General features: G+C 44.3%; 1 protein-coding gene across 1 annotated transcript; it reads left to right on the top strand.

The window, feature by feature from the left end:
* The first annotated feature begins 19208 nt into the window (after positions 1 to 19208).
* On the top strand, positions 19209 to 21733 carry S100A9 (S100 calcium binding protein A9). Its single transcript, XM_066366112.1, has 3 exons — positions 19209 to 19359; positions 19737 to 19899; positions 21335 to 21733. The coding sequence occupies exons 2-3, from the start codon at positions 19759 to 19761 to the stop codon at positions 21620 to 21622; spliced, it is 429 nt and encodes a 142-aa protein (XP_066222209.1). The 5' UTR covers positions 19209 to 19359; positions 19737 to 19758; the 3' UTR covers positions 21623 to 21733.
* The last annotated feature ends 5279 nt before the right edge of the window (positions 21734 to 27012 follow it).

The raw sequence follows: 27012 nt of genomic DNA, 5'->3' as shown, positions 1-27012 counted from the left end.
AAGCAGGGGGGAGGCAGACAGACAAACTCGCACATGCGCCCAACCAAAATCCACCCAGCATGCCCACCAGGGAGTGATGCTCGGCCCCTCTGGAAGGTTGCTCTGCTGCAATTGGAACCATTCTAGCTCCTGAGGTGGCGGCCATGGAACCATCCTCAGCGCCTGGCCAACTTTGCTCCAATGAAGCCTTGACAGCAGGAGGGGAAGAGAGAGGTGGAGATAAAGAAGAGGGAAAAGGGGGGAGAAGCAGATGGGTGCTTCTCCTTTGTGCCCTAGCCAGGAATCGAACTCGGGACTTCCACATGCTGGACCAACGCTCTACCACTGAGCAAACCTACCAGGGCCTAGTGTTTTAAATTTTTTAATTTACACTATTGTAAATATTAATAGATGTAACTCAGAGAAACAAAATCTCTCTGAAATATTCAACAATTTCTCAACTATAAAAGGCTTTTGATTACATGCAAAAAGGTTGAGAACTAGGGCCAAGAATTACCACAGGTTGTCCTGGACCAGGTAGGCCACAAGGGGGCAGCACACACTCTGATAACACTGGGGAACAATTTTTCTTTTCTGTTGCAAGAGGTTTTAAAACTTTTTCTATATATTTCTGCAGCTCGATTCCAAATCTGAAATTCATGTTTTGGTGCATGCTCTAGTTTTTATGCAATTTTAATTTTTTTTTGTTACAGTTTATGGCATGCATTGGTTTTTAAATTGGAGTTAAAGAGCAACGACTCTTGGATTGAACATAACCACAAGGCAATTAATGTTTTACAAACATCACTTTTACATAATTGTAGTTGTTTTTAAATGTAAAAAATTATTATTTGATAAAAACACCCTCTTATTTTGTTTTAAGTCTTCTTCGAGTAGGCGTAAATGTAAGAATAGTCCTGACACCTTCTGTTATATATGTGGGTGTTACACACTTCAACATCAAAGGTACAATATTTCATCATTTGTGACACGTGCATATATTGCTTATTTTCAAGTTCCCCTTGGCGATCAAGACAAGAATTGGGCTCCTCATATTGTGTGTCATAATTGCGAGGAAATGCTTCGTGACTGGACAAAAGGAAAATGCAAAGGAATGCCTTTTGGTATTCCCATGGTTTGGCGTGAACCTAAGGACCACAGCAGTGACTGTTATTTCTGTCTGATCCATACAAAGGGCATCAGCAAGAAAAAACAGCATATGATCGCATATCCTAATATTCCTTCAGCAATACAACCTATCCCACACTCTAAGACACTCCTGGTTCCAGTTTTAATGGTTTTATTTCTTCTAAGGATGAAGAAAGTGAACATGGTGATCAAGTGTATTTTGATAAGATGCATGAGGAAATGGTTGTAGAATCTGAAGGGTCTTCTTCTGATGCCAAGCAGTCATTAACCCCTCAGCAGTTTAGCCAACCTGCAATGAATGACTCAGTAAGAGATTTGGGCCTATCAAAAAAAGCAGCTGAGTTATTAGCCTCCAGACTTCAAGAAAAAAATATGCTTCATCGGTCAGCTAAAGTATTCCATTTCAGGAAGCGTGAACAAATTTTTGTGGACTTTTTTTCTGAAGACAAACACTTTGTTTACTGTCATAATATCAGTAGTCTTCTCAGCCAGCTAGGTGTTACCACTTACAGTCCAACAGAATGGCGGCTATTTCTTGACAGCTCTAAATGGAGTCTGAAATGTGTTCTCCTACACAATGGTAATGTTTATGCAGTGGTTCCAATTGGTTATTCAACTCATCTGCGAGAAGATTAAAATGACATAAAAATTGTCCTCAACTTACTGAAATATGAGGAGCATAACTGGATCATTTGTGTGGATCTTAAAATAGTAAATTTCCTGCTGGGACAACAGAGAGATTTCATGAGGTATCCTTGCTTTCTGTGTTTGTGGGACAGCCAAGCTCGGGAGAAACACTGGACATAGAAGGAGTGGCCGAAACGTGAAACTCTGGAAGTAGGGATGCAAAATATTGTGAATGAACTTGTAATTAATCGAGACAGGATCATTTTTCCCCAATTCACATCAAACTTGGCTTAATGAAGCAGTTTGTTGAGGCTTTGAATAGAGAAAGTGAATGCTTTCAACATATATTTCTGCTTTTCCTGCCTTGTCTTTCGAGAAGATAAAAGCAGGTGTATTCACTAGACCTCAAATTCGAACCTTCATATGTGACGAAGAATTTGCGAGGAAAATGAATAAGGAGGAGAAAGCAGCATGACAGTCTTTTGTGGCAGTTACAAAGAACTTTCTTGGCAACAAAAAAGCAGAAAACTATGAACTTCTGGTTCAAAGGATACTGTTGGCTTTCTGCAACATTGGATATAACATGAACGTTAAGATTCACTTCCTGAACAGTCACCTTGATAAGTTTCCCAAAAATCTTAAAGCTGTTAGTGATGAGCAGATTACTGCTGGAGCATCAAACGAGATTGTCCTCAACAAGTACACAAACGCAAGAGCTACAAATGCAAATTTTTGCCTGAATAGAATTTAAATAAGTTTTGCTCAAATTTTATGATTAAAATAAGTGTTTTAATATGTTCTATTTTGAAATTGTAGACAAATTCTGATGCAGTCATATCTTTTAGTGTATTAGTGTATTTACTACATTATATAAATTATTATATTTTCACAAAGATGATGCCCAAGAAGACATTCTACTTCATTATGTTAAATTAAATGTTGAAAATTTTACAATAAGATGAAAACCTAAAATCTTGAATTGCAAAAAAAAAAACTGTAGCTTACAGAGAAAAACTAATGTCAGATTTGAGATCAGCACACTCGAATTAGGTAAGAACAAGTGTTTTTGTGGATGCAACAAAAATTTTGTTCCCCAGTGTAATCCTAGAGCAGCCTTTTTTACCCATAGGAATCTCCCCCATGTTTCTATCTCCATCACAGCTTCCTTTTTTCCTCTGCCTTCTCTCGTGCTGCACAACTTTCTAATTACAGGAAATAACAATCTTCTAGGCATAAGGTCCATCAAAACCAAGTCAGTTATATATTAATCTGCAAATGTTTATCAGATGTCTCTCATATACAAAGTTTATCATCGAGCACTGAGTAAACAGAAGAAACCCCACTCTCAAGGACTTGATCATCTGAGACTGACCCAAAGGCCAGTAATTAAAATGCCAACATGGTAATGTATGTGAAAGCCCTTCATTTTTTATAAAGTGTTATATACTTCAAAGAGATTCTTGAGATTGAGATACTCACCAGAAATTTCTGGAAGTATCTGAAACCTACTAGCTATTGAAAGAGATAGGAGAGGGGAAGGATTGGAAAAACAGAAGCCAGAGAACTGAAAAAGGAACACTGGAACTTGTTTTAATCTGAAAGGTAAGGTTTCCCAAAAATCAAAAGGACTATGAGGAAGACAGCTGAGGTGGAGTGAGGAGAGGGGTTCAGACTTGGGAATGCTGCAGGTCAAGGGTCTAAGAAGCCAGGTTACTGGAGGAGGCTCACCGTGGATACCAAAGCAGGGAACAGGGCTGCTGTGAACAGGATGTCTCAAGACCTCAGAACCACGAGAATGCTAGGGGTCGGTCAAGGCGTGGTGTGGATTGAGCCCCAAGGTGCAGGACAGTAGTCTGATGTTACTCGTGAAGAACTTCTCTGAATTGTTCTAATGCACCAGAGACACAGACTTAGCAGTGTGGGAGGGGGGAGGGGGGAGGCCTGTGGTCAGGAGTTTGAATTCAAAAATCTCCATGGAGGAATCTGTGGGAGTCCTGAGCTGTGATGAAGGCCAGGAGGGTAGCAAGGAGGCAGCAGGTTGTATGCAGCCCAGAAGGGGCTGTGTCCCAGGTTCCAGCTGCCCTGTGGGGAGGGGAGACCTAATCCCACCTGCTGAGGGAGCAGCAGGTGAACCACGAGGCTTGCAGTATTCATGGAACCCACCAAACTCCATTAAAACCTGCAGTCAGCATTAGATAGATCTGAAAGGCCAGCTGATCCCATCCCCTCATTTAATGGATAAGAAAACAATCGCCCACACATGGGAAATCTTCCAGTGCCCTCCTGGCAAGTCTGGCAAAGCTGGGCTAGAACCCAGCTCTCAGCCCTCAGTCCACTGTAAGCTTTCCATCAGTGTCCCTCCAAAAGGCTAAAGGATGTGGAGCCTAGAAAAGGCCCATGGTGTGCCCAGGATTACACCCCGTTATAAACCTGGCATAATATGGACAATTTAGAAAAACCAGTTTCCTGCAGACCAACAGCAGGGCCATGGGGGGAAGAAGGGGCACAGTGATTGGGCTGGAGCTGCAGGACCTCTGCCTGCTCACTAGCATGCTGATCTGCTTCTAACACAGCCAAGGAAACCATACCTTTTTCTCCAATGGCAGCCTCTAATGTCACTGTCCAGAACCAGGAATACTGCCCCAATCTATGCCCTAACAGGAGCCTCTGAGTTTCCCCAAGGAGAAAACCCCACTTCCTGCTACCCTTCCTTCTAACCTCTGACCATGGGTGGCAGTGAGAAGATTGGGTGAGGGATGAAACCAACAGCACTGCCCAGGTCAGGCCTCCATGGCTCAGCTAGCCTGAAACCAGGGGTGTGGGAGACGGGCTGTAGGCTGGTGGGGTTGTTGTAGCCTAAAGGTTGGTTTGGGATTGAGCCTTTCCCACTCTTTTAATACAAAGATCTTTTGATACTAAAATCTTTTCAACACTAAGCTTTTCTCCACACCCTTGACTGTTGCATAATGTGGAGTGATGCAGTCTTATAAGGAATCCAATTTATGCCTCAGATGAGTGGCTTTGTATCAGAGACTTCCCTATTTGTATATTGACTTAAAAGCTTTAATTGTCTATGCTATATAATAAAGCAAAGACTGGGGCTCTCTCTCTCTCTCTCTAATCTTGCCATCAGCATTGCAGAGGCCTCCCAATCCCATCCTCTTTTCTCGGTGAGACTATTTTTTTAATTCCACACCGTTCTCCCTCAAGACCCAGAATTACTAGCCACACTGGTCAGCGGCAAGTGGCGCCCAACATGGGGCTTAGGTACAAGAAACTAAAGGCAGGTGACAAAACTCCCCAAGTGTGCACAGTGAGTTTTGGGGGAGAGTATAGTCGGGAGTAATAAATTATGGGACAGCTAATATCAAATGTAAGGGATCTTTTGTAGAAATGTTTCCATATAAGGACAAATGGTTGTCTGAAGAGTATCAGAGTAAGCCCAAAATGGAGGGATGTGAATATGAGAACAACTTGGAGTCTGAGAATGACTAGGGGAATAAAAATTTTATGGCTATGGCTGCCTTAACCATGGGGTCTCCACCACCCTCGGCTCCTTTCTATGTTCAACCCTCTGCTCCTTCATACCCCTATTGGGCTGATTCCAGAGTCTATAACTCAAAATCTGGGAAATCCCCACTCCAACAATATATAGACTAGGTTCAAAATATAAAGAAAACAATAAATGGCCTTACCTGTTTTCCTGTTGTAGAAAAACAGGACAATAAGGGGAAACTAGTTCAAGAACAGGAACCTGTACTTTTTAAAACTCTGAAAGAACTTAAACTTGCTCATGCTCATATGGGCCTACTGCCCCTTTTACACTTGGTTTATTAGATACTATTAGTGCACAGGCTCTTCCCCCAAATGACTGGAAGGTGATTGCTTGTGCTTGTCTCTCCAGGGGTGATTATTTGCTGTGGAAGTCAGACTTTCATGAAAAGGCCGTGGAACAGAATGAGAGCAAGAGGAGGTTCCTGTTACTATAGATATGTTAACTGGAGAAGGACAATATGCCCATATAGCAACTCAATTAGAGTATTAACTAACTACTTATAATATAATTAATCAGATAGCCACAAAGGCATGGAAATGCCTACCTTCTCCAGGGGCCAAAATGGAAGAATTTGGTAAAATTAGACAAGGCGCAGATGAGCAATTTCAAGAATTTGTTTCACAGCTAATTCAAGCAGTCAAAAGAATAGTAGAGGATAAAAATGTAGGAAAGATTTTAATAAAGCAGTTAACATATGAAAATGCTAATTCAGCTTGTCAGGCTGCACTTCGGCCTCACCGCAAGAAGGGAGATATTAATAAAAGGCAAAACAAATGAAAGAAGGAAGGTCAGGGAAATACTTCTGCCCATGAATATTGTTTCCAATGCAGGGGTTCAGGGCATTTTGCTAGAAACTGCCCTGCTCAGTCTCGACCTCTACCTCAAGGACGGCCAGCCCGTAAGGCTCTGGACCTCTGCCTACATTGTAGGAGAGGGAAACATTGGACAAATACATGTAAGTCTAAATATACTACCAAAGGGCAGGTAATTAAGAGAAACAAACAATGGGGCCCTCCCCAGCCCCATCAAACAATCGGGGCAATGTTGGTATTTCCTCAGCAAATTATGATTCCAGCAGGCTAAACATTGCCCAACTATCCCAAGCAACAACAGGCAGTGCAGGACTGGACCTCAGTCCCACCTCCTAATTCCTATTAACTCCAAAAATGAGTAGCATAGGGGCCTTGGTAGCTCCTGCTACCCCAATAATGCATTATGCAAACACAATTACTTGAAAATCAAATAATCCTGTATAAGTAGACCAATGGCCCATTTCTCAGGAGAAACTTAAGGCCGCTGCTCAATTAATACAAAAACAGTTACAGCTTGGGCACATTAAACCTTCTAATAGCCCATGGAATACGCCTATATTTGTTATTAAAAAGAAATCAGGAAACTGGAGTCTATTACAAGATTTGAAAGCAATAAATAAGACTATGAAAATTATGGGTCTTCTCCAGCTAAAACTCCTTCTCTTACTGCCATTCCATGGAATTTTCACCTTGTAATTATTGACTTGAAGGATTGCTTTTTTACTATTCCTTTAAGCCCTCATAATTGCAAGTGTTTTGCATTCAATGTTCCTTCACTTAATTTCCAGGCTCCAATGGAGCAATACCAGTGGAGAGTTTTACCTCAAGGTATGGCTAACAGTCCTACCTTGTGCCAAAATATGTTGCTCAAGCTATCTCTCCAATACAAAGACAACACCCTAAGGTGTACATAATTCATTATGTGGATGATATTCTTATTGCTCATCCAGATAAAGACACTGTGTTTACCATTTTGCAACAACTAGAATATTTTTTAAAAGAATCAAGACTTTATATACTCCTAGAAAGGTACAGGAATCTTTACCTTTCTCTTATTTAGGACAAATTATTGAGGGACAACAAATTTGTCCACAAAAATTAGAAATCAGGACAAATCATTTACAAACTTTAAACAATTTCCAAAAATTATTAGGAAATATTAATTGGCTTAGACCTTCCTTAAAATTAACTACCGAAAAACTGAAGCCACTTTTCAATATTCTTAAAGGCTTGGCTAAACCAGCTTCTCCTCGGCTACTTACAACTGTGGGACAGCAAGCTTTCAAGTTTGTAAAAAAAAAAAAAAAAAAAAAAAAAAAAAAAAAAAAAAAGCCTTGCAACAAGCACAACTAAAATGCATTAATCTTAAAAAATGAATTGTCTTACTAATTTATCCCTTGCACTCCAACAGGACTATTATGGCAAGCTTCAGGTCCTATTAAATGAATTCATTTAGCTGTTACTCCTAAGAAAGTTTTATCTCCATACTTTGATCTGTTGCCTCCTTAATTATCAAGGGGCATAGGCAACTCTTGCAGCTTATAGGTTTTAAGCCTCAAATTATTGTTGTTCCTTTTTCAAAGGATCAACAACAATGGCTCTAGAAACTTTCACCAAACGACAAATTGCTTTTACAAATTTTACAAGCCAAATTGATTCTCACTACCCAACTAATAAAATAATTTTCATTAATTACTACATTTGTCTTTCTGAAGATAATTGTTAATAAGGCCATTCCTGAAACACCTACAGTCTTTACTGATGAGTCCAGCTCAGGAATAGTAAGCATAGTAATCAATAGACAAGTTTATACTGAAATAGTCGCCTTAAAATCAACTCAAAGAATAAAATTACATGACATTATCATGGCTTTTCAACATTTGCCATATCCCTCCTTTAATCTGTATACAGACAGAAAATATTTACTTATGGTTGTTTCCACTATAGAGACTGCTGTCCTAAAAACAACTACTAATGAGAAGTTATTTCAATAATTTCTCCTTCTTCAAAAACTTATATGTCAACATAAAACTCCATGTTTTATAAGACATATTCGAGCTCACTCCATGCTCCCTAAAATTTTAACCCAAGGGAATGCCCTTGTTAATCAAGCTACCAAAAAAAAAAAAAAAAAAATTATTGGAGCAACCATAACAAATCAAGCAATTCAATCTCATACTATTCATCACCAAAACGCTACAACCCTGCATAAACAGTTTCAACTTTCTCAAAAAACAACACAGCAAATTGTTAAATCCTGTCCAAAATATCCTATACTACAATCTGTCCCTTCATTTGGAGTTAACCCTTGAAAACTCCTACCAAAACAACTTTGGCAAATAAATATTACTCATATACCTTCATCTGGCAAACAGTCCTTTATCCACTTTACAGTGAATACTTATTCTAAATTTATAATAGCCTCTGCAAGAACAGAAGAGGCTGCTAAACATGTTATAACTCATTATTTGTATGCATTTTCTATTATTAGACTTCCTACACTAATTAAAACTAACAATGCTCCTGCATATGTAAGAAAAGCGTTTACTACATTTTGTCAAACTTTTGGACTTGACCTAAAAACAAAAATTCCTTACAATCCCCAGGGTCAAAACATTGTAAAGCATGCACATCAAACATTTAAAAATCAATTAGAAAAAAATTAAAAATGGGGAATTACACCCTCGAACTCCTGCAAATCTTCTTTGTCATGCTCTTTTTACTTTAAATTTTTTGAATAATGATGTATGGGGTCATTCAGCAGCTGAGAGACTCTGGAATCCTTCCCTGAAGTGTGATGGAGAGACACACTCACAGGAATCTGGCAAGAGCCAGACCCTCTTCTCTTATGGGGCTGAGGATACGTGTGTGTATTTCCTAGGTCTGCTGAAGCTCCTCAATGGATTCCTGAATGACTGGCGAGACATCATGATTCTGGATGAGAGACTCACTTCACAAGAGCAATTGTATCAATATAAGGCTTATTTTACTATGCTCTGATCTGTTTCTCTGTTGAAAATGATTAGAAGACTGGGATGCTTTTTAAAGTTGTATTATTATCTAATTTTCTTTAATGTTTTAAATCATTTTATTTCTTTTCTGTTCTATGCCTGGAAAGAGGGTAAAGGGGGCACCTGTTTGGATGTTGCTAAACAGAAATCTCATATGGCCATCTTGAGATTTTTTCAAGAGAGATTTCTGTTTGGTATTTATTCTTATTATATTGCTATTAAAATAGCCCTACATAAGATCAAGCAGGCCACATTCTAATCTCTAAAATCGCGGGTTTCACTCTTGATTTGTGTAATTGTATGTGAAGTCATTGTTTAATGTCTAAATGTGGTATTTTGTTGGGTTTGTTTGTTTGTTTGTTTTTGTATTTTTCTGAAGTTGGAAACAGAGAGGCAGTCAGACAGATTCCGGCATGCACCCGACCGGGATCCACCTGGCATGCCCACCAGGGGGTGATGCTCTGCCCATCTGGGGTGTTGCTCTGTTGCAGCCAGAGCCATTCTAGCACCTGAGGCAGAGGCCATAGAGCCATCCTCAGCACCTAGGCCAACTTTGCTCCAATGGAGCCTTGGCTGTGGGAGAGGAAGAGAGAGACAGAGAGGAAGGAGAGGGGGAGGGGTAGAGAAGCAAATGGGTGCTTCTCCTGTGTTCCCTGGCCAAGAATCGAACCCGGGACTCCTGCATGCCAGGCCGAGACTCTACCACTGAACCAACCGGCCAGGGCCTAAATGTGTCTGTTTTTTAAGGCCTGAATTAAGTTCTTGCATGCAAAAATTGGAAATGCTGGCTCTAATATTGAAAAAGTAAATGACTTCATCCCTACAAGCATATAATTTTAATTGAAATAAGTAAAGTGCACTCATTTAAATTTAAATAAAATGGAATGTGGACTCTAAAGACTTGCTAATTTAGCCAGGCTGCTCTATGCTGCAAGCTGCAAGCTTAAAGGCTTGAAGCAGCATAGATTTACAAAATAAAACTGTAAATTTTTTTACTATAGGAAAATAATGAAAGTCACACTGGAATTTTCCAGTTTTAATATATACTCTTTAAATTGCCTGTTAATTAATGTTAAGGAAATGTTTTAATAAGTATGAAAATATTACTTGAAAATGCTTTTATTATATTTTGTTAGAAATTAACATTTAAAGACAAGTATTTCTTTTCTTTTTTTTTTTTTTTTTTTTGTATTTTTCTGAAGCTGGAAACAGGGAGAGATAGTCAGACAGACTCCCGCATGCGCCCTACCGGGATCCATCCAGCACGCCCACCAGGGGGCGATGCTCTGCCCCTCCGGGGCGTCGCTCTGTTGCGACCAGAGCCACTCTAGCGCCTGGGGCAGAGGCCAAGGAGCCATCCCCAGTGCCCAGGCCATCTTTGCTCCAATGGAGCCTCATTGCGGGAGGGGAAGAAAGAGACAGAGAGGAAGGAGAGGGGGAGGGGTGGAGAAGCAGATGGGCGCCTCTCCTGTGTGCCCTGGCCGGGAATTGAACCCGGGACTTCTGCACACCAGGCCAACGCTCTACCACTGAGCCAACCGGCCAGGGCCTGACAAGTATTTCTTAAAGTCTTTGAAATTGAAATATTATAAAATATGCTCAACAAATGCTTAAAAGTCAATTATAAATAATATATATATAATTGTGGGGGGAGTCATATCCTGAAACTCCTACAAACCTACCTTATCATACTTTTCACTTTAAATTTTTTTCTTTTGAAATTTTTTCCTGCAAACTTCTACCCTCTTTTATTTAATCCAGCTAATTATGCTAATTTGTCTTTTTTCAAAATAACTTCAAATATACAAAAAAAAATTTATATAAACAGATTAAGACCCTCAAACTCCTCAGCAAAATCTTCTAAGCATAGCTTTCAAGGTCTATAATGACCAAAAGACAGACAAAGCCCAAAATAAATCAGGCAAAATACCAGCTCTTAGCATATGCCCTTAAAGTCTCCAATGCCCTGGAAAGGCTTCATAAGACTCCATCAGGATTCTGCTTCAAGAATGGAAAGGAAAGTCATTAAGCTAAAGCCTGCCAGGCTTTTTGGCCCCCACCAAAGACATGCCTTTGCTGTGGGAGAAAAAAAGACACAAGAAGGTAAACTGCCCCCTCACTCCTCTAAGGAGGGTTCAGTCTCTTCCAGCCCTGCTCCAGCCACCTGTGACCTAACCTTGCCCAGCCTGCTGGGATTTGCCACTGAAGGCTAAATGTGCCCAGTGCTGTCAGCTCCATCTCATGTCACTGTAGACAAGTCTAAAATATTTCTTCCAAGTAGAAAATAAACTAATCTCATTTTTTATAAACAGGAAGGCCACTTACTATGCCTTGCCTGAATATTCGGGTTTTTATTCATCTGTCAAAACTCTCCATTATGGGTATTAATAGCCTTATTTTCTGCTACTTTGTTTAATATATAATGTCTCCTTTATTCCTCTTGCCTCAATGCCCCATGCCTATTTTAGGCTGAGACTTACTCCTAATTTAAACAAATTTACCTCTGCCACCCAGCATAATGTATCCCAAAATTCTCCTCACAACTGCAAAACTCAAAAAAGGGTCCCCTGGTCTCATCTCTCCAAACTGAAAAGAACAGGGGCTCCATCTCCACACATGCCTGCAAATGGCTTTTCCAGTCTACCTGAATCATTACCAGCTAGAAGCAACAGCCATTAAAACTTAGACTCTAGATACAAAATATAGAAATGTAACAACAATTCCAGTGCCATGCAAACTTTTCCTAAATATGTTGCTAGACTCCTAAACTTTTCCTAGACTCCTAGACTTTTCCTGAATGTGTTTCCTAGACTCCTAATCCTTATAACAGCTCTTAATAAACTAAACTGGAATTGGATTGCATTTGTAAGAAATGCAAAATAATAATGTGTTAGCATAGATTTAATGAACATGTTAAAGACATTCAAAACAACAAAGACTCTATTATAGATCCTGTTATACTGACTAAAATTTTGCTTAAAGACTGTAATCCCTGTAATGTATTAAGACATTTGTTTCAATAGCTGGTAACATTGGCTATACTAATTTTCTGTTTATTCTGTATTTTTCCTATCTGCCTCTATATTAAAATCTGAAAAATCAGACAAGTGCAAATCTCAACACATGACCTAAATTGAAAAAATATTTTAAAGGGGGGCATATGTGGGAAGCAGGCTGTAGGCCAGCGGGGTCATTGTAGCCTAAGGCTTGGTTTGAGACTAAGCCTTTCCCACTCTTGTAATACTAAAATCTTTTAATACTAAAATCTTTTTAACAGTAAGCTTTTCTCCACATTGTTGACTGTTGCATGATGTAGGGCAGGGGTCAGGAACCTATGCCTCAAGAGCCAGATGTGACTTTTTTGATGGCTGCATCTGGCTCGCAGGCAAATCTTTAATAAAAAAATAATAATAACGTTAAAAATATAAAACATTCTCATGTATTACAATCCATTCATTTCCTACCACTCATGTTCATGGTTGTAGGTGGCTGGAGCCAATCACAGCTGTCCTCCAGGACAACACTAAAATTTTATTGGATAATGCGTAAGGTACACGGGTCGTTGGGAGGTCAGGAAGTAAACTTTCCTACTTTTAATCAAGTAGTCAGCTAGCTAATTGCAGAAACCCTTTTGACAAAGAAGATGGCTAAAAGAAAAAATAGGTGAGGAGTATCATACTTTTCAGCAGGAATGGACAGAGGAATTCACCTTTGTGGAGAGAGCAGGTTCTGCAGTGTGTCTAATATTGCATCAATGAAATGGTCAAATATAAAGCGGCACTTCAACACATGCCATACTACATTTGCTTCGAAATATCCAGCAAGGGACAGCAGGAAGAAAGCATATCAAGAGCTACTGTGCAGAGTGCAAGCTAGTCAGCAGCAACTCCGTGTTTGGACCCAACAAGGTGACTGGAATTCAGCTAGCTTTGCTGGTGCTTTAGCAATTGTGAGAAATGGAAAGCCATTCACAGATGGGGAGTGTGCCAAAACATTCATGCTTGATGTTGCCAATGAACTTTTTGATGACTTTTTGGATAAAGACAAGATAATCAAATGAATAAAAGACATGCCTCTGTCAGCAAGAACTGTTCACGATCATACCATAATGATGGAAAATCAAATTGAGGCAACACAAGTGAAGGACATAAATGCAGCACCATTCTTTTCTCTCACTTTGGATGAGTCAACAGACATAAGCCATTTATCCCAGTTCAGCATGATTGCAAGGTATACTGTTGGTGACACACTACGTGAGGAAAGTCTTGCTGTTTTGCCTATGAAAGAGACAACAAGAGGGGAAGATTTATTCAAGTCTTTCACTGGGTTCACTAAAGAAAAAAATCTACCGATGGATAAACTTATTTCAGTGTGTACTGATGGTGCTCCATGCATGGTGGGGAAAAACAGAGGATTCGTAGCGCTTCTTCATGAACATGAAAAGAAACCCATCCTAAGTTTTCACTGCATCCTACATCAGGAGGCGCTTTGTGCTCAGATGTGTGGCGAGCAGCTTGGTGGGGTGATGTCGCTGGTCATTTGGGTGGTCAACTTTATTGTTCCTCAAGCTTTAAATGATCACCAGTTTAAAACACTGTTGGATAAATTTGAGAATAATTATCCTGGTCTGCTTCTGCACAGCAATGTGCATTGGTTGTCAAGAGGGAAGGTGCTCAGCTGTTTCACGGCTTGTCTGAGCAAAATCCGGACTTTTCTTGAAATGAAAAACGTCGAGCATCCTGAGTGGCTTCTGAGGTTCCACTATCTCATGGACATGACTAAACATCAGAACCAGCTCAATGTGAAAATGCAGACATTGGAAATACAGTCTTATCCCTTCAGCAAGCAGTGTTTGCATTTGAAAACAAGCTGGAACTCTTCATCATCAACATTGAAACAGGTCATTTACTACACTTTGAAAAACTAGGAGAGTTTAAAGATGCATGCACAGCAAGTGACCCTGCTCAACATCTTGATCTCCAGCAGCTAACGGGCTTTGCATCTAATCTCCTGCAGTCATTCAAAGTGCGCTTTGGAGAATTTTGTGAGCGCACTCATCTTTTTAAGTTCATCACCCAAACACACGAGTGTTCAGTGGACAGCACCAACCTGAGTTACAACCCTGGTGTCTCCGTCAGAGATTTTGAGCTACAAGCTGCTGACCTGAAGGCCTCAGACATGTGGGTGAATAAGTTCAAGTCACTGAATGAAGATTTGGAAAGACTTGCATGACAGCAAGCAGAATTGGCAAGCAAACCAAGTGGGGAGAAATGAAAAAACTTCAACCCGTGGACCAGCTGATTGTCAAAACTTGGAATGCATTTCCTGTCACATACCACACAAGGCAGTGTGTGAGTATTGCTGTACTGACAATGTGTGGCTCTACATATGCATGTGAGCAGTCTTTCTCACATCTAAAGAACGTTAAGACCAACCTATGGTCACGTTTAAAGGATGGAAGTCTCAACGCCTGCATGAAGCTTAACCTCACCACGTATCAACCAGACTACAAAGCCATCAACAAAACCATGCAGCACCAGAAGTCGCATTAATGGTAAGAAGTACTTTATTCATCATTGGTTAGCAACAGCATAACAACGTTATTAAAGAGAATTCAGAGACTTATTGTACTTTAAAAATGTTGGTCTTACATAAAATGCACACATTTGCTTGTATTTAGTGTTAAACATATTGTATGGCTCTCAAGGAATTACATTTTTAAATATATGGCATTCATGGCTCTCAGCCAAAAAGGTTCCCGATCCCTGATGTAGGGTAATACACTCTTATGGAAAATCCAATCTATGCCTCAAATAAATGGCTTTATATCAAAGACTCCCCCTATTTGTATATTGAATTAAAGGCTTTAATTGTCTATGCTATATAATAAAGCAAAGACCGGGGGCTCGCTCTCTCTAATATTACCATCAGCATTGAAGAAGCCTTCCAATCCCATCCTCTTTTCTCAGTAAGTCTATTTTCTTAATTCCACACCATCCTCCCTCAAAACCCAGAATTATTAGACTTGCAGGTCTGTGGCACAGGGGGCCTGCTGTGGCCTGTGGACACAAGGGAATCCACTGCCCACATGGAATCTCAGCTGTTTAAAAGCTGTGTCCAGCTGCTCCCTCCCACCAACTGCTGCTCCTATTGGCCCCACCCCCACCCCATTTTACTTTTATCCTGAATCAACACTATATGGTCACAGTCAGTGGCACTGCAGAAAGTCACAGGGCAAAAGACTAATGTTTTTTCATGCTCACTCATGTCTTCATGTAGTCATGCACTTCTGCACTTATTTATCCAACTAGTGTTCATCCCATGCCTACCCAGCCAGACCTTGTCCTAGGCCTGCAGAGGTGAGTCAGGCAGCAGAGCAAGGGAAACAAGACCTGCAGCCATGCTTTGTTCACCATACACAGTGCTTTATTGTTAATGTCTTTATTTTCTTTTAAACCAGTTGACAAATATTATAAGCAGAAGTTTTCACATAAAATTCGGACTTCCCAGACTTTCAGGAGGTCCAGCAACACCTAGTCCACTTTCTCATGTGGCCAGTGTAGTTGGAGGCTATGAAACAGCTCTCCCTTAAACTTAGGAAGCTCCTACTCACCACAGTCTCCACCATTCCCAAGCGTCCTCAAGCCTGAGGCCCACATCAGTTGCCACAGTAGCCCTTCTGGTGGTGCTGTTACCCTTCTCAGCCCCAGCCAGCCTCACCAGTTTACTCTAGGTACCAGGTTCCTGCAAGCAGTCTTGAGATCCTTGGTCCAGAGTGAAACGTGCTTCAATAGAGGCAGCAGAGGGCGCTGTGAACGCACAGATAAGATATACCTATGGACCTGACCGGATTGTCAAGAACAACAGATTACCTAACTGCCTGATGAGGGAGGCTCCTTGCTGCAGGGCCAGCTTCCTCCATCAGATCAACTCAAACAATGGAGGGCGGACCCCATTAGGGAATAGGCCTGAAAGTTTCCATTATATGTACTCCTGGGTCTACTTGCCCTCTTCTTTCCTTCATAGATGATTTATCTACCCATTCATTCAAGCATGCATTTAGCAAGCATTGATTAAATCAATGGTTCTCAAATTTTTGAAGTCAGGGCACATTTAAAATCCTACAAATAATTGTAGGCACGCGATATACTAATTTCTGAGAAATATGTTATAATAATTAAGTCAAATGTTAAAGAAAAATATGTAAAGTCCAAGCGTGCTTTTATGGTAATTAAACAAAATAAATATGAGAAAATTAAATTTATTCTGACATTAAAAAACATTTTTATGTTACATTTTTTGAGTTACACTTTTTAGAATTCGTAAAAAAGAGGGGTTAAAAAAATTAAAAATGACAAAATTTATCTTTTTATATATATAGATACATTCTTAGTAAGATTTAGTAAATTCGGCAAGTCCCGGTACAAATGTGTTAAGTTTTTTCATTCTTGTGTTTATGAGAAACATGAGCCTGATGTGTTCTAGTGATTTCTTTAATGTTTGGGCATATATTTGAAAGGCAAACTCTCATTTTTCTCATCAATACATTGAAGAATTCCTCTCTTTGTTCTTAATTGTGTTGAGTGCAGAAAACCCCCACCATACATATCATCTTAACTTTATACCAAACAAAAGATAGAAGAAACTTGCCTCCAGTCTTTCTGGGGAACATGGGGGTAGTGTAAACAATCCAGCACCACAGCTTAACAGCCTTTTGCAACCTAATTAGGCAAGTGAGGTGGGGGGTTGGGCAAACTGTCAGCTTACAGCCAATTCCCCATACCTTTGTCCCCCAAAAATCTAAACTCCAAAAACCCTGTTGGTTTTTTGGTCCCCAACAGGCACATATTGCTCTGGAATACCATAGGGCCACCTGGAAATCTTCTAGGGTGCACCAGTGTGCCCTGGCACACACTTTGAGAACCACTGGATTAAATACTTGTTGTGTGCTTGACATAGTGCCGGGCCCTGTCATTAGCTCCCAAGAGTTTAAATGTGATTAGAAATTTGGGATATAAGGTTCTGCTTCCCCCTTGTATTGTGACTTACTCACCAAGTACCCCCACATCATGCATTAGCATCTGACATTCAAATGATTCTTGTATGAATGAATGAAAAGAAAACTAATAATAATAATACCTCTAATTACTGAGCCTCTTCTAGCTTTATGTGTACTGTTTCAATTCTCAAGGTAGGTCCTGTAATTATTTTTTTCACTGGTAAAGAACATGAAGCACAGAGAAGTTAAGTAAATTGCCTAAGGTCATAGAGCCAGTCTGAACTCTATATTCCAGGGGTCGGGAACATATGGCTCGCGAGCAAGATGTGGCTCTTTTGATGGCTGCATCTGGCTCACAGACAAATCTTTAATAAAAAAAAATAGTAACGTTAAAAATATAAAACATTCTCATGTATTACAATCCATTCAGTTCCTACTGGTCATGTTCATGGTTGCGGGTGGCTGGAGCCAATCACAGCTGTCCCTCCAGGACAACACTAAATTTTTATTGGATAATGCGTAACATACACAGGTCGTTGTATGGCTCTCACGGAATTACATTTTAAAATATGTGGCGTTCATGGCTCTCTCAGCCAAAAAGCTTTCTGACCCCTGCTATATTCTATGTGCCATGTCAGCAGCGCCAGAGAGAACACACTCAGGACCAAGAGGTAGTACAGGGGCTGCCTCAGGCTTTCAGAGGGCAGTATGGTCAGGAGGAGCCTGGGCAGTACAGTCAGGAGGGGCCCAGGCAGTAAGGCAAGGCTTCCTGACAACTAGACAAAAGGACTAGCAGAGGTGGAATAGAACACCTTCCCTGATTACAAGGGAGAGGCTGAAGGAAGCAAGCAGTTAGGGATGGTCCCTTCCTGGGTGGAGGAATGAGGGTGCCAGTAAGGACATGATGCTTCAGCAAATGTGAGGTCTCCCTATGCCAAAACCTGGAGAACATGAACTTGAGTAAGAGGATTTTATTCACCTGAGGATCCGCAGGGAATGATCAAAGGCAAAAATATGTAAATAACTTCACTCCAGAAAAGGGAGTGTTGGGAGCCAGAAGAGATATGGGAGTGCCACAAAGGAGACTGCTTCCCATAGGGAAGAACAGAGTGGGCTTTCAGAACCAGGTAGCATTGAACTGAGCCCTGCGGGGTGGGTAGGACGGCACTCTTCCATGGGGGAAGGGCACGCTTGGGGTGAGAGCACCAAAGACAAAGGCCTGGAGGTGTTCCGTGGACCCCCTGGGCGCCAGGGAGGGGCAGAAGGAAAGGCTGACCAGGCAGGTGGTTTGTGTGCTAGCTGAGCAGGCTGAGCGCTCCGCTTCCTCCCCTGGGAGATGGGGAGCTAGCCACAGGAGGTTTGCAGCCCTGCAGCCCAGGAAGCTACAGAAAAACTGTCCTATGTTGTCAAGTCCTTGAGGGTGTGGTTCCCAGACTGGGAGCAGGATTTAGAAGGATAATGCTGACAGGCTCTAGAAACACTTAAACCCTGAGGCTCTTTCCCTGAGACTGTAAGAGGGAGGTGTAATCCGGGTCACCCTCAACCAGGAACCAGGGTGTCTCAGCCTAATTCCTGCTGTCACCAAGCAGCTATGTGACCTTGCTCTGACAGCCCTGTGAGTGTCAGTTTCTTCATCTTCAATACTGGGGGGCTGACCACTCCCTTCCAACCCGGATTCACCCCTTGTAAATCTACAAATCCCACTGCAACCCCTCACTCTCCTAAGAGCACTTATCACAGAGCCAGGAAGGGGAAGGCTCAGCCATCCTTGCTGGGCTGCTCACAGGGGGGAGGCAGAGCATGTCAGCGCCCCCAGGGGTCCTCAGCCCACCACCAGCCACTGAGTGTCATGGTGGGAAGGTGCAACCTCAATGGGGAGGAGGACAGGGGGGAGCAGGGGGAGAGAGGGATGCCAGAGGAGAGGCAGCTTGCTCAGAGAAGGGGCGGGGTGAGGAGGGGAACTGAATTTACCAAGCAACTTCCTCCCCAACCAGCTCCAAGCCCATGACTGGGAATTTCAAAAAAAAAGCCAAAGGATCTGTGAACATTTCCTGTTCTGCCCCAGCCCCCTTCCTGGTGGCAGCCCAGCTGTGAGTTACCACACTGCTCACCTGTGAAGCAATCTTCCCACTAGAGGGCTGACTGAGCGTCCTGGCCCAGGGGAGGCCCATAAATACTGGGACCACAGGACAGTGTCAAACCCTTCTGTGTGATTCCTCAGCTGAGGTAAGTCCTCTGCCAGCTTCCCTGGGCAGAAGCCTGCCTGCGAGTCTTTCTTTACGCTGTCTACCAATCTTTCTTTCCAACCCTCCTCTTTGAAGCCCTCCTTGATTAACCTGATCCTATGAAAGCTGCCTTCACCTCTTATTAGGTCGTGTTCTGCTGGATCCTCATGCTCTCAAGTGCTCTGCTTTCTGACATCCCACATATTCTAAACATCATTTCTCCCGTGTGCGGGACATGGTCGTCTCCCAGTTCAATGACAAGCGCTTTCTTTTTATTCTGCATTATCCCCTCATTTCTGCGAGCAGCCACTAGGAGGGGTCGGGAAAGTATGACAGCCTTTTCCTTCTAAGCAGCTGACCCCTTTCTTCTCTGCTCAGAGAACACAAAGACAGGCTGAAAATGTCGTCACTGATGGAATGCAGCATTGAGACCATCATCAACATCTTCCACCAGTACTCCACGCGCCTGGGGCACCCGGACAGGCTGAACCAGAAAGAATTCAAACAGCTGGTGAAAAAAGAGCTGCCCAACTTCCTCAAGGTAGGGCTAAGCGCCTGGCTAGCCTGGCCCAGCCTTGCAGTCAAAGAGAAAGTTCTAGCCTTCAGCCCGGCCAGCAGGGGCAGCAAGCACCCTGTCACTAGAGGTGCTCCAAGTTAGATGACACTGGCAGAGTCAAGAAGACTGACTGATCCTGTGCTGTGTGCCAGCCCTGTCCTGAGCGGTGTGAAGAGGGACCCACTGTCCCAATGGGAGAGACGCAGCAAAGATGTTGACCCATCAAGGGCACAGATAAATCCAATCCCAATGTGTGCCCGAAAGAAAGTTAAGAGAGATGCTATGGGTGATTTGAGCTGGGTGGAAAGAGTTGACTACTTAAGTGGACAGGAAGGACCTCCTGAGATTGTGACATTTGAGCCAATCTGAAAAGGATTAGGCAGTTCTAGGAACAAGGAGGATTTGTTCTACCAGATATTTTTTGTTTTTTTTTTTAACAAATTTGGGGACTTTGGGGAAACAGAGGCCTGGACTAAGAAAGCTGGGATACCTGGGTCCCAGTGTGAGTTCCATTCCTGGAGTGGGTGTCCTGGGGTAGGTGGTCAGCCCTCCCTGGAGCCACTGCCCCCCTTGGTGGGTGGAGAGTTGCAGCAGCAGGAGGTAGTAGGGGTGCTGACAGCTCTGCAGAGGTGGGACCTCAGCAAGCAAGACCCTGGCATGGGGTAGAGGGTGGTGCTGGCAAGGCTCCCTTGGTGTGAAGCCTGTGCCTGCCCCATCCCCTGTCCCACTCCCTCTGCCAGAAGCAGAGTGCCAGGCCAGGAGGAGAAGCTGTGACCTTGCCAATGGGCTGCTCAGGAGTGACTGGTCTTCCCCAGGATGATGGCAAAAGCACAGAAAAAATAGACCATGCAGAGGTGCAGCGGGAGGGAGGGGCCGGTGAGAGGGACTGGGTACCCACGGCCTCCGGAGGGGACTAGGCTGAGGCGCCCCAGCCAGGGAGCAGCATAGCAGAAACCCGCCTGAGCCTCCCCTCCCCCCACCACATCTCACCTGGGTCCTCACTCCCTTTGTGCTCCCCTGAACACTTATCACACCCTTGGGGGTCAACGAAGCACCCACACTGCTCTCTGTCCCCACACAGGATCCCAATCATACTGTTTTCCTCAGGTGCTTCCTGTTAAAGAGGTTGAAATGAGTGTCACTAATTTGTAATATTGAGAGGGAAGGGAGAGGCAAGGAAGGGGGGAGTGGGGAGTGGACAGGAGTGGGGGGAATGGACGAGATGGGATCTGACTCAGACCCAGGCGGTGTGCAGAGTAATTGGAAGGAAACAGCATCCCGTCAGCGGTCGTTTTTTAATTTTGGATGGATGCCCAGAAGCCAGGGTTCCCTATGCCTTTGCCATCGGGTCCTTTGCTGTGCTACCCATTCCCGGCCCTGGCCACACGCAGTCCTGACCATCCTGTCTCCCTACCTACAGAAGCAGAAGAGGAATGCAGGAGCCATAGAACACATCATGGAGGACCTGGATACAAACGCAGATAAAGACCTGAGCTTCGAGGAGTTCTCCATCCTGGTGGGCAGGCTGACAGCATTGTCCCATGAAGAGATGCACAAAACTGGCCATGGAGGGCCTGGCCACAGCCACGGGCCGGGCTTTGGAGAGGGTCAAGGCTCCTGCCACAACCAGGGTGGCGGTGAAACCAAGGATGGTGGCCATGGCCACGGCCACAGCCACGGTGGCCACGGCCACGGCCACAGCCACTAAGCAGGAGGCCAGGCCGCCCTGCCGCTGCCCAGTGCGGCCCCGGGCTGTGTGCCACACTGCCTTAGCTGCAGGGCTGGGGCTGGGGTGAAATAAAGCATTCCTTCCAGCCAGTGCTCTGCGTTCTTTTTCCATCTCTCGCCTGCCTCACTGCTTCCCAGGGGTCCCGCTGGACACCCAGGCCCTGAACAAGGGCTAAGCCCCTTCATTTGTAGCAACAAGATGAGATGAAAAGCTTCAATAATGTAGTTTTGCTCTGAGGCCTTTGTGCGTGCCTCCCTAACCATTTCCTCACCTCTGACCTCAGGCCCTCCTGCTCAAATCCTAGTCCTCCCAGCCCAGCTCAGGACTTCCCTATCCCGCCTGTCAAACTGGCCTGTGTCACCATAGAAAGTCAAAAGGAAGTATCCAATCCCCTTGACATGCCACCCACCCCCACCCACCCTGCCACACACAACCCCTCTTCACCCAGTGTTGACCACACAGCTATCTCTCTCTCTCTCTCTCTCTCTTTTTTTTTTTTTTTTTTTTTCAGAGACAGAGAGAGAGAGTCAGAGAGAGGGATAGACAGGGACAGACAGACAGGAACAGAGAGATGAGAAGCATCAATCATTAGTTTTTCATTGCTCATTGCAACACCTTAGTTGTTCATTGATTGCTTTCTCATATGTGCCTTGACTGCGGGCCTTCAGCAGACCAAGTAACCCCTTGTTCGAGCCAGTGACCTTGGGTCCAAGCTGGTGAGCTTATGCTTAAACCAGATGAGCCCGCGCTCAAGCTGGTGACCTCGGGGTCTCGAACCTGGGTCTTCCGCATCCCAGTCCGACGCTCTATCCACTGCGCCACGCCTGGTCAGGCCATCTCTCTCTTAATAGAACTTGATTCCTTTGGAAGGGTCCAGGCAGGCACTAGACTGGCCATGTCTGAAAAGAAATACTGGAGTTTGGGCATAAGAAAGAAGGACAGGTCAGGTGTGTTTATGCACAAATGAAGTTCTGAATCCATGGGAGCAGCTGGTGTCTCTTAAATGAAACATCTCTCCTCCACCCCATGGGCAGGTGTACCTATGGGCCAAAGTTGATGAGTCCAGCCCACACACAGGGAAGCCCCATGAAGAGGTTGGACTCTGGATCCAGAGAGCCTTTCAGGCCTAAAGATTCTGTTTCTAAACCTGAGAGCAAACAGACCTCCTTGAGGTGAGCAAGGCCCACCCTAGTCCCTGGGCAGTAGTCAACCTCCCTGAGGTGACTCTGGGCAGTAGCTGATTGCTCAGGCCAGCAGGGGCATCTGCTTCTTTCTGCAAAACTTCGGGCTGGGCCTGGCCCCCAGATCCCCTCAGGCAGCCTGCGGACCCAGCCGCTCATTTCAGAGACATCAAAGGACTCCTCTGCCATCTCCCTGCTCTCTGGACCGACAAGCATCGCCCTCAAGTCCCCTTCCCAGTTTATAACCAGGCTGGGGTGACCTCCCAAATACCACAGCCTAAATCAAGAGTGTCTTCCCTGCTCTGTCCTGGAGAAAGATTGACAGTCATCTCTTCCCCAGGTTACCAGTGAAGAAAGCAAGGTGCAGAGTGGGGAAGGGAGCGATCCAAAGTCCTACAGTGGTGGAGTTGGCCAAGGTAGTGCAGAGAAATAAGGGCCTTGAAACCATCTCCTCCGCGGGCTGCATCTCCCAGCCCCTTCCCCAGGCGCTCTGGGCGTGAAGGAAGGAGCTGCGGGGTCCACTGTCACATGTCAGCTCTCCCCCAGTGCCAGGCGGCAGAGGCAGTGGTAGCAGTGGGCCAGGCCGACCCCTGCTCCGAGGGCCCCAGGGCCTCTGCTGTGGGTATAAAGAAACAGGGGCTCCCACCGCAGGGCAGAGGGTGTCTCCAGGAACTGCTCCAGGCTGTGCGCTTGGGGAACAGAGTTTAGAAGCCCCCAGTTCCTTCCCTGCCTTGACAACTAGAGACACTTGCCTTCTGAAAGCCCTGCTCAACCACTCTCATGTCCCTGCAGGGGTCACCCTTTCAAATGGCAGCTTGGTAGGGCAAAGAGAACCAGCCTGGGAGTTGGGAGGCCTGGATTCTATCAGTGGCTTTGCCAGGACTCCATACTTTGGGTGAAGGAGGGGAGGGGAGGAAATGAGAAATAGAGTAGGGTGAGGGTTAGCTTTAGGGTTGGGTAAAGTAAGGTGAGGTAGGTTAGAGTCGGGTAAGGTGGAACAAGGTAAGGTGGGGAAGAGAGGGGAGGGGAGGGAAATGTAGGATAGGGTGGGTAAGGTTAGGTTAAAATAGGGAAGGGGAGTATACAGTAGGGTGGTAAGGGTGGGGTAGGGTAGGGTAGGATAGGACAGGGTGGCGTAGGGTGGGGTAGGATAGGGTTGCGTAGGGTTCAGTAAGGTAAGGGACAGTAGAGAAGAGGAGAAGAGGGGAAGGAACGGGGCAGGGAGGGGAAGAGGTGGGGAAGGAAAATGAGGCTTTCTTCGCCCTCTGCCCACCGTTACTTCTCACAATGTGCCATAAATATGTTTGCAACTCTGCCTCTCACTAGACTGTGAACTCCTTGAGCACCAAGTTTGTGCCATCTGTCTTATTCCTTGTTTTATTCCCAGCACCTAGAGTAGTATCTGATACATAGTAAGTTCTCCACAAATATTGACTGCACAGATGTTCTCAAATTTATCACGTGTTTCATGCTCCTTTTGTGGGGAAAGGTGTGGAGAATGGAGGGTGGGGTTCAATTCATCAGGGGGAAGACTCTGGGTATCATCACAGAACCTCAAAAATGCTAGGCGGGGGCCGCGCGGGGATGGGGCCTGAAGCCCCGCCCGGGCTTCATTCAGTCAAACCAGCTTTTATCTCTTGTACACTAGAAGCTTCCATATGAAGCAAGAAATTTGTCTTGAAAAAAAGTTTGAAAATTGTTGATTACACCCAGCCTGCCCCACCTACATGCCTTAGCACAGGGGTCAGGAACCTATGGCTCACGAGCCAGATGTGGCTCTTTTGATGGCTGCATCTGGCTCGCAGACAAATCTTTAATAAAAAAAAATTAATAACTTTAAAAATATAAAACATTCTCATGTATTACAATCTATTCATTTCCTACCGCTCATGTTCATGGTTGCGGGTGGCTGGAGCCAATCACAGCTGTGCTCTGGGACAACACCAAATTTTTATTAGATAATGTGTAACATACACGGGTCATTGTACGGCTCTCACGGAATTACATTTTATAATATGTGGCGTTCATGGCTTTCTCAGCCAAAAAGGTTCCCGACCCCTGCCTTAGCGAGTCTCCCCAACATCCCTCCCAAGAGATTGGCAGGGCCCCGCTGGCACTCCTCCAGGGAAGGGAGCTTTCCTCTTCGGCACTGACACTTAGGAAGTCTTTCCTTACTGGGAGCCAAAATCTGCCTCCTCCTGCCTGCTGGGCATTAATGCCAGCTTCCCCCCACAGCCTCAGGGCACAGGAAAAACCTCACCCCTCCATCCATGTAGGCACCCATCCATCTTCACATTTCCCTCAGTGTCATTCAGGCTCTCCCTGGCCCCGCACCTTTGTACCAGGAATGTTCTCGCCACGAGGGGGTCTCTGTGTCACTACTTCCATGAAGATTTTCCTGACCACCCACCTTCCTCCTTCCTCCCATATATAGAGGCTCCTTCTCCCAAGCCCATGGAACTGTCTGATACTTCTTCTACCCCTGCACTTCCAGTATGGGATGGGAATCTCGTATCAGCAAGGCTGACAAGGCCCTGAAGGCAGGGACTGTGGCTGATTCGCCACATCCCCAGGCTCCAGCAGGGAGCAAGTTGTCAGTGAGCCTCATGGATGAGTGAGTGAAGGTAAGGTGGTCCTCGGCCCGGGCGGAGCTGGAGGGCAAGACAGGAGCACATCCACATGTAGCCTAAAGGCTGGGAGCGAGTGGAGCAGCAGATGACAGGGGACAGATCTTCTGCTAGTTTATTCTGAAAGTAAAGGATTGTTCTAGGCCCTAGCCGGTTTGCTCAGTGGTAGAGCATCAGCCTGGCGTGCAGGGGACCCGGGTTTGATTCCCAGCAAGGGCACACAGGAGAAGCGCCCATTTGCTTCTCCACCTCCGCCCCCTCCTTCCTCTCTGTCTCTCTCTTCCCCTCCCACAGCAAGGCTCCATTGGAGCAAAGATGGCCCGGGCGCTGGGGATGGCTCCTTGGCCTCTGCCCCAGGCGCTAGAGTGGCTCTGGTCGCGGCAGAGCGACGCCCCGGAGGGGCAGAGCATCGCCCCCTGGTGGGCAGAGCGTCGCCCCTGGTGGGCGTGCCGGGTGGATCCCGGTTGGGTGCATGCGGGAGTCTGTCTGACTGTCTCTCCCCGTTTCCAGCTTCAGAAAAATACAAAAAAAAAAAAAAAAAAAAAAGAATTGTTCTAGATGCAAGGGAAGGCCTGACAGCAAGTCATTTTACACAGCCTTGTGGAATTTTCTTTTTTTTTTTTTTTTTTTTTTTTTTTTTAAATAAATTTTTATTAATGGTAATGGGATGACATTAATAAATCAAGGTACATATATTCAAAGAAAACATGTCTAGGTTACCTTGTCATTAAATTATGTTGCATACCCCTCGCCCAAAGTCAGATTGTCCTTCGCCACCCTCTATCTAGTTCTCTGTGCCCCTCCCCCTCCCCCTAACTCTCCCCCTGTCCTCCCTCCCCCCACCCCTGGTAACCACCACACACTTGTCCATGTCTCTTAGTCTCATTTTTATGTTCCACCAATGTATGGAATCATGTAGTTCTTGTTTTTTTCTGATTTACTTATTTCACTCCTTATAATGTTATCAAGATCCCACCATTTTGCTGTAAATGATCTGATGTCATCATTTCTTATGGCTGAGTAGTATTCCATAGTGTATATGTGCCACATCTTCTTTATCCAGTCTTCTATTGAAGGGCTTTTTGGTTGTTTCCATGTCTTGGCCACTGTGAACAGTGCTGCAATGAACATGGGGCTACATGTGTCTTCACGTATCAATGTTTCTGAGGTTTTGGGGTATATACACAGTAGAGGGATTGCTGGGTCATAAGGTAGTTCTATTTGCAGTTTTTTGAGGAACCACCATACTTTCCTCCATAATGGTTGTACTACTTTACAGTCCCACCAACAGTGAATGAGGGTTCCTTTTTCTCCACAGCCTCTCCAACATTTGCTATTACCCGTCTTGTTGATAATAGCTAATCTAACAGGGGTGAGGTGGTATCTCATTGTAGTTTTGATTTGCATTTCCCTAATAACTAATGAAGCTGAGCATCTTTTCATATATCTGTTGGCCATTTGTATTTCTTCCTGGGAGAAGTGTCTGTTCATGTCTTCTTCCCATTTTTTTATTGGATTGTTTGTTTGTTTGTTGTTGAGTTTTATGAGTTCTTTGTAAATT

This window comes from Saccopteryx leptura, chromosome 2 (genome assembly GCF_036850995.1).
Source record: "Saccopteryx leptura isolate mSacLep1 chromosome 2, mSacLep1_pri_phased_curated, whole genome shotgun sequence".
NCBI lineage: Eukaryota > Metazoa > Chordata > Mammalia > Chiroptera > Emballonuridae > Saccopteryx > Saccopteryx leptura.
Note: the sequence above shows the minus strand (reverse complement) of the source record. Positions and strands in the feature narration are given on the sequence as shown.

Bases quoted from the DNA above. Each gene is read 5' to 3' on its own strand.
- S100A9 (XM_066366112.1), top strand. From the start codon at position 19,759: ATGTCGTCACTGATGGAATGCAGCATTGAGACCATCATCAACATCTTC. The intron at 19,900-21,334 runs GTAGGGCTAAGC...CCCTACCTACAG, and splicing joins AGCTGCCCAACTTCCTCAAG to AAGCAGAAGAGGAATGCAGG.